The sequence below is a fragment of the Neoarius graeffei genome, chromosome 2 (assembly GCF_027579695.1).
Source record: "Neoarius graeffei isolate fNeoGra1 chromosome 2, fNeoGra1.pri, whole genome shotgun sequence".
Taxonomy (NCBI): Eukaryota; Metazoa; Chordata; class Actinopteri; order Siluriformes; family Ariidae; genus Neoarius; species Neoarius graeffei.
The window spans coordinates 59,519,853-59,537,010 of NC_083570.1; the positions used below are offsets into that span (position 1 = coordinate 59,519,853).

The 17,158-nt window shown below is 42.4% G+C and overlaps 1 protein-coding gene across 1 annotated transcript in view; it reads right to left on the reverse strand.

Moving 5' to 3' along the window:
- Positions 1-17,158, reverse strand: part of pparab (peroxisome proliferator-activated receptor alpha b) — a 49,745-nt gene that overhangs the window by 19,489 nt on the left and 13,098 nt on the right. Inside the window, exons 2-3 of the mRNA XM_060914567.1 lie at positions 3,364-3,609; positions 201-358 (exon numbers count right to left, since the gene is read on the reverse strand). Of these exons, the coding sequence (XP_060770550.1) occupies positions 201-358; positions 3,364-3,568 (363 nt within the window). The 5' untranslated portion in view covers positions 3,569-3,609. The remainder of the gene's footprint in view (positions 1-200; positions 359-3,363; positions 3,610-17,158) is intronic.

A 17,158-nucleotide genomic window follows, 5' to 3' on the forward strand; every position in this document is an offset into this window, starting at 1 on the left:
TATTCTGGAGAATACAATGACTTGACCACGTGCTTTCTATAACAGGGACTAGCACAGTCAGTACTCCATTTGGATGATATATTTGGTGTTGTACCATATAACTACACTCAGGAGACAAAACAACATTTTTTTCTTGTGCAAAGGGACAGGTTTGAATCTCAGAATAAGAAGGAAGATGCCTCATGCAAAACAAGTCTCACCTTGCAACCCTCACAGGCGTGGACGCCGTAGTGATATCCTGAGGCTCGGTCTGCACACACGCGACACTCCAGGTTTAGAGAAGCAGATGTGAACTCCTCCTGTCCTGTTACGGCCCCACACGCAACTGAAGATGGACTCGAGGCCGGGGTCAGAGCATCTATTGATGCACACAAGTGAAGTTTTGTATACAGTCAGTTTGACCTGTTTTATTAGACATTCAGCTACAAATGGTCAATTTACTCAGGTTAGGTTTAGTACACTCTGCTACAAATTCTGGCGTCATTGCATCAAGTGACAAATAATAGACTCAAAAGACAATTCCATATTTTGTAATGTTCTGCTGCTTGCATAGTAAAGCCTCGGTCACAACCGGCCGTACATGCTCCTACGGCCGGTCTACGTGCAAAAAACGCAAGAAATGCACAGAGGGCGCGCGTGAAACGCACGGAGGGCGCACGTGTGACGTGCTGATTTTCAAGCCGTAGACTGGCTGCAGAGGTTCTTTGTCATGTCAAACAAACTTTACGGGCGCTTACGTTTTTTTCAGGTTGCAAGACAAACTTACGGCCAACGTGCGTCTTTCTCCATGAACAAAAAAAAACGCAGCGATTTGGGAAACGCCAAAAATTGCACGGCCAAAAAATCGTACGTCCGGTTGTGACCTAGGGTTAAGAGAGGAGAGACTGATGTTGTGAACACACAAACTCCAGGTTTGTCTCAAAACCACTCGTGTTGAGGATATGTCACATGAAAATGGCCAAATATTTCAAATGATACAATAAATCTGTTCTCTGAAGTGAAAAGAAACCAAAATATATATGTTCCAAAATGTTGTATTTTGGAAAGGGAATCTAGATCCTGAAAATCTCTAGTAGCACTTTTTTTTGTTTGTTTGATTTTTTTCCCCCAGAAGGGAAAAACTATGGGTTAAGATGTGCTACATTATGGCTTCTCAGGGCCAAATGTTGTTTGATATTATGCATACTAACTGTAACGCAGTAAGCTACAAGCATTATGGCATCACAAGATTTGCAAAGAATTAGCACTTCATGAACAGAAATGAGAGCTCCAGCAGCACTACAGAATGCTGTAAAACTGTGGATTAATAAACCAGTGTGGTACCATTCCCTGCGATGACCTGGCGACTTGTCCAGGGTGTACCCCGCCTCTTGCCCATAGTCAGCTGGGATAGGCTCCAGCTTGCATACGACCCTGTACAGGATAAGCGGTTATGGATAATGGATGGATGGATGGTACCATTTCCTTGTAACTAATTCAACAACCACACATACTTATTGTCATACATTAGTTAGAATTAATATTATCTTATTTTCCTCTTCCCCTTTTCAAATTTTATAACTCTCTTTTTTTGCCTATCAGACTGGCTGGATGCCGGATACACCCTGTTTGAGTTAAATGTTTGCCTTGCAAACTCTGATTTATTAGTTTTGCATCTTTTGCATAAATGTCTTTGACTGTCACAGGAGTGCCCACCCCCTCTAATTTGTGCATTACGTTCCAAAATCAAACATCTGTTTTATTATACCCGAGTGTGTACGAGACACATCTTGAATGATATTTACTAAAGATTTTCAAATGCATCTCTCATGTGATGTAGATGAAGTTATGTTGAATGTGGAGGTAAAACTAAGAGGATTCTTGTCAATGATGAACTGAAGACACCACACTAGGTGCAAATTTCTCATTTTGTAGGCTACAACCTCCCAAACAACTACAGGAAAGATTTAATTTTCTATGTTCATACATTCATGATAAGTATCTGCTAGCTTTAGTCAAGCTTCCCTTATGAAATTTTTTTCTTGACATATCCCAGATTGTTAGGATGTTGGGGTCAGAGCACAGGATCAGCCTTGATACAGCACCCATGGAGTAGAAAGCGTTAAGGGCCTTGTTCAAGGGCCCAACAGTGGCATTTTGACAGTGCTGGGTCTAGAACCCCTGACCTTTAAAATCAGTAACCCATAGCCTTAACCACTGAGCCACCACTGCATTAGATAAAATAAATATTGAATGACTGAACTATGAAATAACATCTGGAACATATCTGGAATTGTGTGGGGAAACATCCATCCATCCATCCATCCATCCATCCATTATCCGTAACCGCTTAACCTGTGCAGGGTCGTGGGCAAGCTGGAGCCTATCCCAGCTGACTATGGGCGAGTGGCGGGGTACACCCTGGACAAGTCGCCAGGTCATCGCAGTGTGTAGGAAACATACAAGCAAGTGTTAAAAAACAAAATGCTTCATATTTTAGATTCTTCAAAGTAGACACTGTTTACCTTGATGACACTTTACACACTATTGGCATTATCTTAACCAGCTTCATGAGGGAGTCACCTGGAATGCTTTTCAATTAACAGGTGCCTCGTCAAAAGTTAATTAGTGCAATTTCTTGCCTTCTTAATGCGTTTGAGATCAAATAGTAAACAATAACAATACAGTAAATAGCCCTATTCCACAGCTGTATGAATCCATATTATGTCAAGAACCACTCAACTAAGTAAAGAGAAATGACATCCATCATTACTTTAAGACAAAGTCTCATCTCATCTCATTATCTCTAGCCGCTTTATCCTTCTACAGGGTCGCAGGCAAGCTGGAGCCTATCCCAGCTGACTACGGGTGAAAGGCAGGGTACACCCTGGACAAGTCACCAGGTCATCACAGGGCTGACACATAGACACAGACAACCATTCACACTCACATTCACACCTACGGTCAATTTAGAGTCACCAGTTAACCTAACCTGCATGTCTTTGGACTGTGGGGGAAACCGGAGCACCCGGAGGAAACCCACGCGGACACGGGGAGAACATGCAAACTCCACACAGAAGGGCCCTCGCCGGCCCCGGGGCTCAAACCCAGGACCTTCTTGCTGTGAGGCGACCACACTAACCACTACACCACCGTGCCGCCTTTAAGACAAAGTGTCTTTTAATTAATAAAAATAAAGAAAAAACACTGAATTAGAAGATGTGTCCAATCTTTTGACTGGTACTGTACACTCACTGTATTGCAGGCACAATATATTTTTTTTTAACACAACTGAGTAATAAGACAGTATACAGTATGAGAATGCTATCCAATTGTTCAGGATGAAACTGTCAGTAAGTCACTGTTCTATTGCTAGATTCCTACCTGGTACCATGGAGCTCTCGGAGCTGGAGCACAGGCTGGATGAGTGGTATTCAGACACGTCTAGGTTGCTGAGTGCTTCTTCATTGATGGACTCTGAAATGTCTTGCAGGTCTCCCACAGCCACCAAGTCCCTGTAAAGCGGGCTGTTCAGCACAGTGTCCTCCAGGGGAGACGGAGGACTGTAGGGGCTCTCCATGTCTACCATGTCGATGGTGGACTGGGTCTGAGGCCAACTCACACATCAGCCTGCACGTAGGGAAACACAGAGGTCGTTCGATTTTATGAAAGATTATGACACTAAACAGATTCCAGAACTACTACAGATTTAAATCATGTTTATAAATGTTCATGAAATCACATACAGAAGGAGGTCAATAATGTTTCTTCAGCATGAGCACTGTATGATTTATGACCTTAGTTAGCATGAAACGAATCTGATTTATCTAAGCATTCATCTTAACTCCTTAGCACATGGTTAATAAAATAAAATCAGCAGTCATCAATCAGGGCAATGTTCAAAACCGATGGCCAGTTTAACCCTGTCAAGAGTTGAGATTTGTCTTTTATTTCCATTCTTATCTGTATTCAACTTGGGATGGGAGCACTCAAAATATCCTTATCAGTGTCTGTGTTGTGTCTGTCTGATGGAGGAGTTAAGCAGACAAGCCAAATGAGCCCTGGGTGATCAATAGTTAACATGCACTTAAAGGAGAACACACGGGTCTCTATATGTCAGGATAATCCAAGGTGCATTTAACTCTAACCTACAGTGGTGCTTGAAAGTTTGTGAACCCTTTAGAATTTTCTGCATAAATATGATCTAACGTCATCAGATTTTCACACAAGTCCTAAAAGTAGATAAAGTGAACCCAGTTAAACAAATGAGACAAAAATATTATACTTGTTCATTTATTTATTGAGGAAAATGATCCAATATTACATATCTGTGAGTGGCAAAAGTATGTGAACCTCTAGGATTAGCAGTTAATTTGAAGGTGAAATTAGAGTCAGGTGTTTTCAATCAATGGGATGACAATCAGGTGTGAGTGGGCACCCTGTTTTATTTAAAGAACAGGGATCTATCAAAGTCTGATCTTCACAACACATGTTTGTGGAAGTGTATCATGGCACGAACAAAGGAGATTTCTGAGGACCTCAGAAAAAGCGTTGTTGATGCTCATCAGGCTGGAAAAGGTTACAGAACCATCTCTAAAGAGTTTGGACTCCACCAATCCACAGTCAGACAGATTGTGTACAAATGGAGGAAATGCGCACAGTCAGTACGTTAACATGCACATCCAAATCGAGCTACTGTCGGTAATCGAGCTAAGGGTCCCAGCAGGGGTGCCAGAGAAATCCAATCCTACATGCACACAAGGAAATCGAGCTATTGTGTGAGGTGCATTGTGCACCCGAGCCACAGGTGGCGCTACACGCCCCATCGTGTTGGTACACTTCCGGTTGTCGTCATGAAGAAGAGCTATTCAAGAGTATAAACAAAGTTATCAGCAGTGTTGCCAGATACTGCTGACGTTTTCCATCCCAAAACATGTTCAAATCCGCCAAAATGCACTTAAAACCACCCAATCTGGCAACACTGGCAGTTCCGTGTTCACAAGTTCCGTGCTCAAGCTGTTAGGCTTACTCTAACAGACTGTATGGCTACAAACTGTCCGGTGCAGACCACTGTTCTGTAAGACAACTTATTTTGCACAATTGTATATTTTTCTAAAGTCCATTTTTTGCTTACAAAAATATTTTTTTTTTGCTTACAATTTAACTTATGTCTTAATAAACAAAGAAGTTCAATTGTTTTGTTTTTATTGACATTCTTCAGATGTTGGACATTATATATATATATATATATATATATATATATATATATATATATATATACACACACACACACACACACACAATGACTTGTTTATGTACACAATTCACAGCTATGCAACAGCTGTACAGATGTATTTGGTGATACAGTAAGTGAGCTAAATTTTAACAGTGCAAACAATGCCACAAAAAGAAAAGATTCATGCCGTTGTCATGATTCGTTGTCATGCCGACCGAGGCTGTTGTGTTTCCCACTTGTGGTCTCGTCACTCGTCACTTCCGGAAGGGGCAGTGCTGAAGTAAGTAGCTCGAATACGTAGCTCAATAGGGTTTACATGCACTAAGTAGCTCGGCTACAATCGCATAATCTAGGTCGTATAGCTCGATTCCGAGAAATCAAGTTCGGTTCAATTTCAGCCGAATTAAGGTGTATACATGGCATTTTGAACTTCGATTTCAGTCGAGCAACGGCAGAAATTCGATTCTCTCTATGTGCATGTAAACACACTGAATGAATGCTCTCTCTCCTAGTTAAGATGTTCTTAGTGTTAAGAGGCTTTAGGGAAACCCACCCCAGTTCATGTGTGGAGCAGTAAGTCTTATCAAACAAACTGACTGCATTAAAAATATTAATTTTATTACTTTCAGAAAAGGAGAGGACAACAGAAAGCAAACAGAATAAGAAAGATAGAGAGTTAGAAATTTAAGAATGTTGGCACTAAAACTTTCATGTCTACAAGTTCAACACTTCGTCTACCTGACTTCTGCACTTCTTGTACATCACTCTGGACAACAGCATCTGCTAAATGCTATGTAATGTAACGTAATGTAACGAAAGCAAGAGAAGGAGACTTAGGATCACTAGCTGAGACAACAGCGCTTTGTTTGTCTCAGGTCAAAGTGACTGAGTGAGACAAGACCCTGCGAACCATCAACTCAAGGTCATCTACCTCACTCAGCAAAGACACACAGACTGAGCAGGTAGAAGAAAAGTATCAATGTGCATTGGGCATTCTCAACAACCAGCAAGAAAAATGAGATATTTATCCTGGTCAAGGTCATGGTGGATCAAGAGAATATCTATCGGAGAATATTTACAGGCAATTTATCAGTCCACCTCATCACCAGATCACCCATGAGGACATACGGAGAACATGCAAAACTAAACACAGACAGTAACCTGAGCTCTGGCTTGAACCCAGGACCCTGGAGCTGGGGGAGGGTAAAGCTTCCAGCCATGCCAGTGTCACCCATAACATAAGATGGCATAACAAAATGACAAGATAGAAATGGACAGAAATATTTCACTACTTAATACATATTAGTGACTATGGTCCCATATTTCTGTCTATATAATGTATATTGATATGCTGACTCCTCTATATACAGGATATTACATGGTGGCGTGAAGATATGAAGTTTATCTTCAAGTGGTGAATGTATATATTCACAAGTGAGTGACGTGAATGAGTGAAAACATTTTCAATGCAAGAAGATAAACTTGATATCTTCATGCCACCGTGTAATATTCTTTATATTATATGGATACAGCCACAAAAAAAGAAAAAAATACCACAAGTTAATCAAAAGAATTTTAATTTTGAACCCATTCGCCATTTTGACAACACGTGTCAAGTCATCAGGAAAACACTGGGATTGACATCATTGGAGTGAAATATCGGTAATTATTATACATACGGGTCATTTTTTCCATGAAATAAAAACATGTATTCTATTCCCTTCTAGTGGGTTTATTGATGGCATGCAATCATATCACTTATCCTCCATGTATTATGCCACTCTCCCCAATGGAGAATGAGCATGCAATACTGTTCATAGACTTTAGCTCAGCATTCAACACAATCATTCCTCTGCAGCTCATTCATAAACTGGACCAACTGGGACTCAACACCTCCCTGTGCAACTGGCTGCTGGACTTCCTGATGGGGAGACCACAGTCTGTACGGGTCGGCAACAACTCCTCCAGCACCATCACATTGAACACGGGGGGCCCCCCAAGGATGTGTGCTGAGCCCCCTCCTCTTCACTCTGCTGACCCATGACTGCACACCAACATCCAGCTCTAATCTCTTCATTAAGTTTGCGGATGACAGGACTGTGGTGAGTCTCATCAACAATGGCGATGAGACAATCTACAGGAGTGAGGTGAGCCTCTTGGCCATGTGGTGCAAGGACAACAATCTCCACCTGAACGTGGAGAAGACGAAGGAGATTGTTGTGGACTTCAGGAGAGCGCACACCCAGCATGCTCCACTAACTATCAACGGTGCTGCAGTGGAGAGGGTGAGCAGCACCAAGTTTCTGAGTGTACACATCTCTGAAGAACTGTCCTGGAGCAACAACACTGCATCACTGGCCAAAAAAGCCCAACAGCGTCTGTACTTCCTCCGCAAACTGAGGAGAGCAAGAGCCCCGGCCCCCATCATGCACACATTCTACAGAGGCACCATCGAGAACATCCTGACCAGCTGCATCACCGTGTGGTACGGCGCCTGCACTGTGTCCTGCTGCAAGACTCTGCAGCGCATCGTGAGAGCAGCTAAGAGGATCATTGGTGTCTCTCTCCCTTCTCTAATGGATATCTATAACTCCTGCCTCACCCGCAAAGCCATCAGGATTGCAGGTGACCCCACCCACCCATCTCACAGCCTCTTCAGTCTGCTGCCGTCGGGGAGGAGACTGCGGAGTCTCTGGGCCAAAACCAGCAGGCTCAAGGACAGTTTCTTTCACCAGGCAGTCAGGAGGCTCAACTCCCTCCCTGTTCTGCCCCTCCTCCCCCCTCTGCCCCCTGCCACAGATTCTGCTCGCACACCCGCCTGCCCCCCTTCAGCATCTGACATGTCACCCTCACAGTCCCCCCCCCCCCCCAACACACACACACACACACACACACACACACACACACACACACACACACACACACAACGTTCATTAACACACTGAACTCAGGGACTGCACATTTCACTTTACCTCGCTCATTTGCACTATTCCGCACTACCTCACCTTAACAGCTATTAGTTTATTGTTTATACTGCTTATTTCATGTTTACCTGCTGTATCTCAAGTGCCCTTGACTGTTTATTTGCTCCAATATATATATATATATATATATATATATATATATATATATATATATATATATATATATATACACACACACACACACACACACACACACAGACAGTGGTGCTTGAAAGTTTATGAACCCTTTAGAATTTTCTATATTTCTGCATAAATATGATCTAACGTCATCAGATTTTCACACAAGTCCTAAAAGTAGATAAAGAGAACCCAGTTAAACAAATGAGACAAAAATATTATACTTGATCATTTATTTATTGAGGAAAATGATCCAGTATTAGATATCTGTGAGGTGGCAAAAGTATATGAACCTCGAGGATTAGAAGTTAATTTGAAGGCAAAATTAGAGTCAGGTGTTTTCAATTAATGGGATGACAATTAGGTGTGAGTGGGCACCCTGTTTTATTTAAAGAACAGGGATCTATCAAAGTCTGATCTTCACAACACATGTTTGTGGAAGTGTATCATGGCACGAACAAAGGAGATTTCTGAGGAGCTCAGAAAAAGCGTTGTTGATGCTCATCAGGCTGGAAAAGGTTATAAAACCATCTCTAAAGAGTTTGGACTCCACCAATCCACAGTCAGACAGATTATGTACAAATGGAAGAAATTTAAGGCCATTGTTACCCTCCCCAGGAGTGGTCGACCAACAAAGATCACTCCAAGAGCAAGGCGTGTAATAGTCAGCGAGGTCACAAAGGACCCCAGGGTAACTTCTAAGCAACTGAAGGCCTCTCTCACACTGGCTAATGTTAATGTTCATGAGTCCACCATCAAGAGAACACTGAACAACAATGGTGTGCATGGCAGAGTTGCAAGGAGAAAGCCACTGCTCTCCAAAAAGAGCATTGCTGCTCGTCTGCAGTTTGCTAAAGATTACGTGGACAAGCCAGAAGGCTATTGGAAAAATGTTTTGTGGATGGGTGAGACCAAAATAGAGCTTTTTGGTTTAAATGAGAAGCGCTATGTTTGGAGAAAGGAAAACACTGCGTTCCAGCATAAGAACCTTATCCCATCTGTGAAACATGATCGTGGTAGTATCATGGTTTGGGCCTGTTTTGCTGCATCTGGGCCAGGATGGTTTGCCAACATTGATGGAACAATGAATTCTGAATTATACCAGCGAATTCTAAAGGAAAATGTCAGGACATCTGTCCATGAACTGAATCTCAAGAGACGGTGGGTCATGCAGCAAGACAACGACCCTAAGCACACAAGTTGTTCTACCAAAGAATGGTTAAAGAAGAATAAAGTTAATGTTTTGGAATGGTCAAGTCAAAGTCCTGACCTTAATCCAATTGAAATGTTGTGGAAGGACCTGAAGTGAGCAGTTCATGTGAGGAAACCCACCAATATCCCAGAGTTGAAGCTGTTCTGTACGGAGGAATGGGCTAAAATTCCTCCAAGCCGGTGTGCAGGACTGATCAACAGTTACCGGAAACGTTTAGTTGCAGTTATTGCTGCACAAGGGGTGATGATGTTTTAGGTTATATTTATGCAGAAATATAGAAAATTCTAAAGGGTTCACAAACTTTCAAGCACCACTGCATGTGTGTGTGTGTATATATATATATATATATACATACTGAAAAATCTCCTTCTCACCCCCGGGGGGTGGGGGGGGTATCCATGTCATCCTCAAGCTCGGGTCCTCTACCAGAGGCCTGGGAGTTTGAGGGTTCTGCGCAGTATCTTCGATGTTCCTAGGACTGCGCTCTTCTGGACTGAGGCTTCAGATGTTGTTCCTGGGATTTGCTGGAGCCACTCTCCCAGTTTGGGGGTTACTGCCCCAAGTGCCCCCACTACCACGGGGACCACGCAACCCTTGACCTTCCACATCCGTTCCAGCTGCTCTTTCAACCCTTGATACTTCTCAAGTTTCTCATGTTCCTTCTTCCTGATGTTGGTGTCAGCTGGGATCGCCACATCTATCACCACCACCCTCTTCTGCTCTTTGTCCATCACCACTATGTCCGGTTGGTTAGCCAGGATCTGTTTGTCAGTCTGGAAGCTGAAGTCCCACAGAACCTTGGCCCTGTTGTTCTCAGCCACCTTCTGTGGTATGGCCCATTGGGACTTGGGTACTTCTATTCCATACTGGTTGCAGATGTTCCTGTATACTATCCCAGCCACTTGGTTGTGCCTCTCCACGTACGCTGATCCAGCTAGCATCTTACACCCTGCTACTATGTGCTGGACTGTTTCAGGGGCTTCTTTGCACAGTCTGCATCTTGGGTCTGATCTACTCTGGTAGATCCTGGCCTCTATGGCTCTTGTGCTTATGGCCTGTTCTTGTGCTGCCATGATTAGTGCCTCTGTGCTGTCTGTCAGTCCTGCATTATCCAGCCACTGGTAGGATTTCTTGATATCAGCCACTTCCTCTATCTGACGGTGGTACATACCATGTAGGGGTTTGTCTCTCCAGGTTGTCTGTTCCTCCTCCTCCTCTGCACTCTCATCAGGGTTCTGCTGCCTGAGACATTCACTTAGCAGTTCATCCTTTGGGGCCATCTTTCTGATGTATTCTCGGATTTTCGATGTTTCATCCTGGACCGTGGTCTTGACGCTCACTAGCCCTCGGCCTCCCTCTTTCCGCTTAGTGTATAGTCTCAGGGCGCTGGACTTGGGGTGGAACCCTCCATGCATGGTGAGGAGCTTTCTAGTCTTGATATCTGTGGCTTCTATCTCCTCCTTTGGCCAGTTTATGATGCCAGCGGGGTATCTGATGACTGGTAGTGCGTACATGTTGATGGCTCGGACCTTGTTCTTACCATTCAGCTGACTTTTCAGGACCTGCCTTACTCTCTGGAGGTATTTGGCTGTGGTTGACTTCCTTGTGGCTTCTTCATGGTTTCCATTAGCCTGTGGGATGCCAAGGTACTTGTAGCTGTCTTGGATATCACCTATGTTGCCCTCTGGTAGGTCAATCCCCTCAGTCCGGATCATCTTGCCTCTCTTTGAGACCATCCGGCCACACTTGTCCAATCCGAATGACATCCCTATGTCATCGCTGTAGATCCGGGTGGTGTGGATCAGCGAGTCTATTTCTCGCTCGTTCCTGGCATACAGCTTGATGTCATCCATGTAGAGCAGGTGGCTGATTGTTGCCCCACTACGGAATCGGTACCCGTAACCGCTCTTCGTGATGATCTGACTGAGGGGGTTCAGGCCTATGCAGAACAGCAGTGGTGATAGCGCATCTCCTTGGTATATGCCGCACTTGATGTTGACTTGGGCAATGGGTTTTGAGTTGGCCTCTAGGGTTGTCTTCCACATTTCCATTGAGTTCTGGATGAAGGTCCTTAGGTTCCTGTTGATCTTATACAGTTCCAGACATTCCAGTATCCATGTGTGTGGCATTGAGTCGTAGGCTTTCTTGTAGTCAATCCAGGCAGTGCACAGGTTGGTCTGTCTTTTCTTACAGTCTCGGGCGACTGTTCTATCGGCCAGTAGCTGGTGCTTGGCTCCTCTGGTGTTACTGCCAATTCCTTTCTGTGCCTCGCTCATGTATTGAGCCACATGCTTACTCATTTTTGCTGCAATGATGCCTGACAGGGCCTTCCATGTTGTGCAGAGACAGGTAATTGGCCGGTAGTTGGATGGGATGGGTCCCTTCTGGGGGTCCTTCATGATTAGGACTGTCCTGCCTTGGGTTAGCCATTCTGGGTGGGTTCCATCCCTCAGCAGCTGGTTCATCTGTGCTGCTAGGCGTTCATGGAGTGCAGTTAGCTTCTTCAGCCAGTACGTATGGATCATATCGGGGCCTGGTGCTGTCCAGCTCTTCATCTTTGACACTCTTTCTTGGATGTCTGCCATTGAGATGGTTACTGGTTCTTGTTCTGGGAGGTTGCTGTGGTCAGCTCTTAGGTCCACTAACCATTGGGCATCGGTGTTGTGTGATGCCGTTCTTTCCCATATGTCTTTCCAGTATTTTTCCACTTCAGCTCTTGGTGGGTCTGACCGGTTGTTGTTCCCCTGCCACTGAGAGTACACCTTGGCTGGTTCAGTGGAGAACAGCTTGTTTATTCTCCTGGCCTCTCCCTCCTTGGTGTATCTCTTCAACCGGGTGGCCAGAGCTGTTAGTCGCTGTTTGGCAGTTTCGAGTGCCTCTGGTATGGAGAGTGAGTTGTACTTCCTGGGTGCCCCTTTATTCACCATGTTCCCTTTCTGTAGTTCAGCTAGCTGGCTAACTTCTCTCCGTGCTGCCTTTATCTTGGCCTCTAATCGTCTCTTCCATGGTGGATACTGTTTGTTATGTCCCGAGCCCACCTTGTGTCCAAGCATCTCCATGATTACTGTTGCTGTACTGTGTATCAGCTTGTTGGTCTCAGTGATGGTTCTTGTGGAGATTGTCTTCAGAGCAGCATTCACATCTACTAGTAGATCTTCTGAAGGTACTTGGCAACTCAGCTTCGGTATTCATCGGGGGCTCCAGGTTTCCAGTTGGGTCACGATCTTCCTTCTCAGGTCAGCAGCTCTTGTGTTGAGGCTGTTAGGTGTTGGGGCTTGGTACCCAATCTCTGGTCGTGGGGATGATGACATCTCCCCGCTGACCTGTCTTCCTGGCTCCCCCTTGCCGTAGCATCGTTGTTGTATTTCATTAATCTCTAGTTGTGATAGTAGATTTTGATTACGGATGTTGGAACACTGGGCTAATAGCTGTTTCTTTGTTAGCCTTGATTGTGGGTTTCGAAGTATCCAATGGTCCCACATTCGCTGCATGTATCCCCTCTCTCTGGGACTGCTTGTATAGTAGCATTCCAGCAAATCCGTATTTTCTGTCCTCGTCCATCGATGTCTTGTTCCAGTAGCCCATTTCTCATCAGTTTGCCCTGGTTCCCTAGCAACTGACGCAGACCTTGTTGACCCGGGCGACGTCTGAGCCGGTATGACTCTATCAGTTATGTCTTCACTCATTCCTGAGGTAGGCCGATATATCATGAGGGGTCTTGCCTAAGGACCCTTACTGGATGATGTTTTGCCCCGACCGGGATTCGAACCCCGATCTCCTGCGTCGTAGTCAGTGAGCATTACCACTGTACTATCCAGCTGATTATATATATATATATATATATATATATATATATATATATATATATATGAGTGATTCCACACTTATGGGTACTGAAATGGGGACATGAACTTATTTTTAAAAATTCACCTAAAACCATTTCTTTTTTTTATCATCAGGTCACAAAACATGTAATCTTTAATGAATGATATGTTAAAAGATAACTTTAATTTTCCGAGATGTAATAAAAACATATTTATATGCCAAAGTCAGAACGTAACAGAAGTGTTGTGGACATATATATTCTCAATTTTAACAATGTAGAATTACTTTTTGAAACATAGGAAGGTGATGTTTTAGCAAATATAATTAATAAACATGTGTAGTAGAATAAACATACACATTCTTTCAATAAGATTAACATGGTATATAGCTAGATTGTAATTAATTTGTAACAGACGCGAGATGGACAATCGTAACAGAAGTAATGTAACAGACATCATTTTGGAACTCATAGGCTTGACTTTGGCATATAAATGTTTTTATTACATCTCAGAAAATTAAAGTTATCTTTTAACATATCATTCATTAAAGATTGCATGTTTTGTGACCTGATGGTAAAAAAAAGAAATGGTTTTAGGTGAATAAGTTCATGTCCCCATTTCAGTACCCATAAGCGTGGAATCACTCATATATATATATAGATAGATAGAGAGAGAGAGAGAGAGAGAGAGAGAGAGAGAGAGAGAGTTTAGTCTATGTCTAGTTCTTATCTAGAGTGTTTATACTGTTTATATTGTTTATTTCAATTATTCTATTTTTATTGCATTGCCTGTTTGCATCGTGGGTCAGAGAGGACTGAAATTTCACCTGTGCTGTATGTCAAGCATGTATAGCATATTTGACAATAAAGTTGACTTGACTTATAATAATATTGCATGTTGTCAAGACAACACATCACACATCAGAGCTCATGCGAAGAGCCAATGACAAAACTTTGCTGCTGCACATGCACACAATCATTTCTTCATTGGCTGGGAGAGAGAGAAGGTGAGGTTAATTCAGTGCTCGGTTTAAGCATGAAATAAATAAATTGAAAACTGAAACTAAAAAGACATGTTGAACATCCGAAAGGCTACCATAACTTCATTATACATTCTTCACGCATATTTACAAGAGAAAAACATACCAACAGACATCGAAAAACTGGAAAAGAGAGCAATAGCAGATTTTGTCAAAGTTCTACTTGGAGGTGAGGAAAAGTGACAGACTTTTACAAGAGGACTTCACTCGTGGACTTCACTCAGCAAAGCCCTTTTGTTTTGAACAACTGCAATGTAACAATTAACTACTATCAAATGTAACTGAACTTGAACTGTCTACCTGGATATAGCTTGTATACAAGTTGGGTTGTTGTCCAAAAAGCCTGAACTTGTACCATTTTTAGTGTTAGAACTCTGACTTTGTACATGTACATTGGATGGACAGAACACTGAATTACATTCAATCAGGATCAGCATTCAATATTGGTAAGTTTCCCTCCTGTTAACTTTTTGTAAAAATCTATAAAATTGTTCCATCGACTCTATAATAATAATAATAATAATATTGGCTGGCTTTTTTCATGGTCTATCAGATATATTCCATTCAGCTAGCATGATGGTGAATTTGTCTTCGACTCGTTGAATGTCATGCTAGCTGAATGGAATATATCTGATGATACCACTCAAAGCCAGCCAATTATTTAATTATTATACATACAGGACACTTTCTCCATGGAATAAAAACATGTATTCTATTCCCTTCTAGCGGGTTTCATTCATTTGGTTTGATAGCTTGTAATATTATCATAATCACTTATCCTACGTGTATTATGTCAGTCTACCCAATGGAGAATGAGCATTGAATATGGTTTACGATATCGCATGGTTGTCAAGACAACATGACGCCACACATCGGAGCTGATGTGAATATCCAATGAGAAAGTTTTCTGCTGCACATGCACAGAACCATTTCTTTGTTCACTGGGCAAGAGAAAGACGAGGCTAATCCAGTGCAAGGATTAGCTATGCTATAATTAAGCACTAAATAAATAAACTGAAACTAAAAGATGCGTTGAACACCCGAAAAGTTACCAAAACTTGATTAGATATTATTCACGCATATTTACAAGCAGTGGCGAACCGTTGCTATTAGAGCTGGGCTTAGGCTCAACCAAACCTTTGCCATACACACCAAATAAACAACAGGGCAAAGGATTTTGCAAGGGATTAGCAGCAGACTGCCAGGTAGCGCCGTTGTGTGCAGTTGTCGATGTTGATTTTAAAAGTAACTAAGTAAATTACAGAGGGAAATGAATACTTAAGTCTGAGTGAAAAATGCTGTGGCGAGTGTGTGTGTGGAAGAAGAGTCTGGAGACAGAAATCTTAGTTTCTCGCTCGTTAGCCTGTGCTACTTGCTCTCAATAGCACTGGCTTGACCAATTTATTTGCATTTGTTAACAATACTGATGAACGCTACACCAGCTGGAAGGTGACTGCACTGCTGATGGTGCTGATTCACGGTTAAGCTTGCGTTGGCCTTCGAGAAGGCCTAGGGCAATACGTTTTTGGTCCCTCCCACTATAAATCAAAATCTGATTGGTTAATTCATCTGTCACTTCCTACATAAACATACACTGCCATGGCCTTCTGTCCCAGCAGTGACGTCCTAACCAATGAGTGAGCCAGCGCTAAACCCTTCTCCGCTTAGAGACAACAGGCAAAAAAACCTTATTGGATAACTCAATTTTAATGTTTTCAGGACAGTAACCCTTTCATTTCTGAAGCAAATTTGATAGAAAACGAGGCCAAATTAGAATTAGAAGAGAATAATTATCATGAAATTATGAAAAAATGAAAGCAATTAAAGAATGAAAGAAATTAAACATTTGAAATAATGATATGTTTGGGCCTTCTCTGAAGGCCAAGAAAGCCCTGATGGTTCCCCTCTGTTTACAAGAGAAAAACATACCGAGGGACATTGAAAAACTGGAAAAGAAAGTGTGTATGTATAATAATAATAATAATAATAATAATAATAATAATAATAATGGCATTGAGTGGGATATCAAATATATTCCATTCAGCTCGCACGATACTGGACTCGTCTTCGACTCATTCAATATCATGCTAGCTGAATGGAATATAATCTGATATACCACTCAATGCCAGACAATATTATTTAATTATGTCACTCAGATCTGCAATGTATTTCGTATGAAAAATGCAAGTTTTTCAACATGAGAAGATATGAAGTTTAAGCCAACAAGTGATTTTCTTTTTATTATATAGACACATCCACAAACAAAACGTAACCAAAACAATTAATCAATTTCCTCACGAGTGACATACAGAGATTTATATCATGGTTTTGGTTCGCCATCTCCCGGATGTAGCTCGTGTGACAAATACAAGTGGCATATTTCCCAGTAAACCACTTGTGTCTATATAAAAGTATATAAAATAGTATCCAGGGTATCTGTAAAATCTCATCTCATTATCTCTATAAACTAGACAGGGACACTCTAACGAGTGCAAACCCCGCCTTTTCCCTATTAAAATACATTGGGCGAAAATTTCGAAGTTCTGCCATGACCTTTGACCTCCAAAATTTAATGGTTTCCTTCCTGGGTGATTGGCAACACGTACAAAATTTGGTCCAAATCGATCCATTGGTTCTTGAGATATCTTGCAGACACACAGACAGACAGACAGACAGACAGACAGACAGATACACACACACACAGACTGACGCAGGTGAAAATAATAACCCCTCCGACTACTGTCGGCGGGGTTAATAAATAAAATA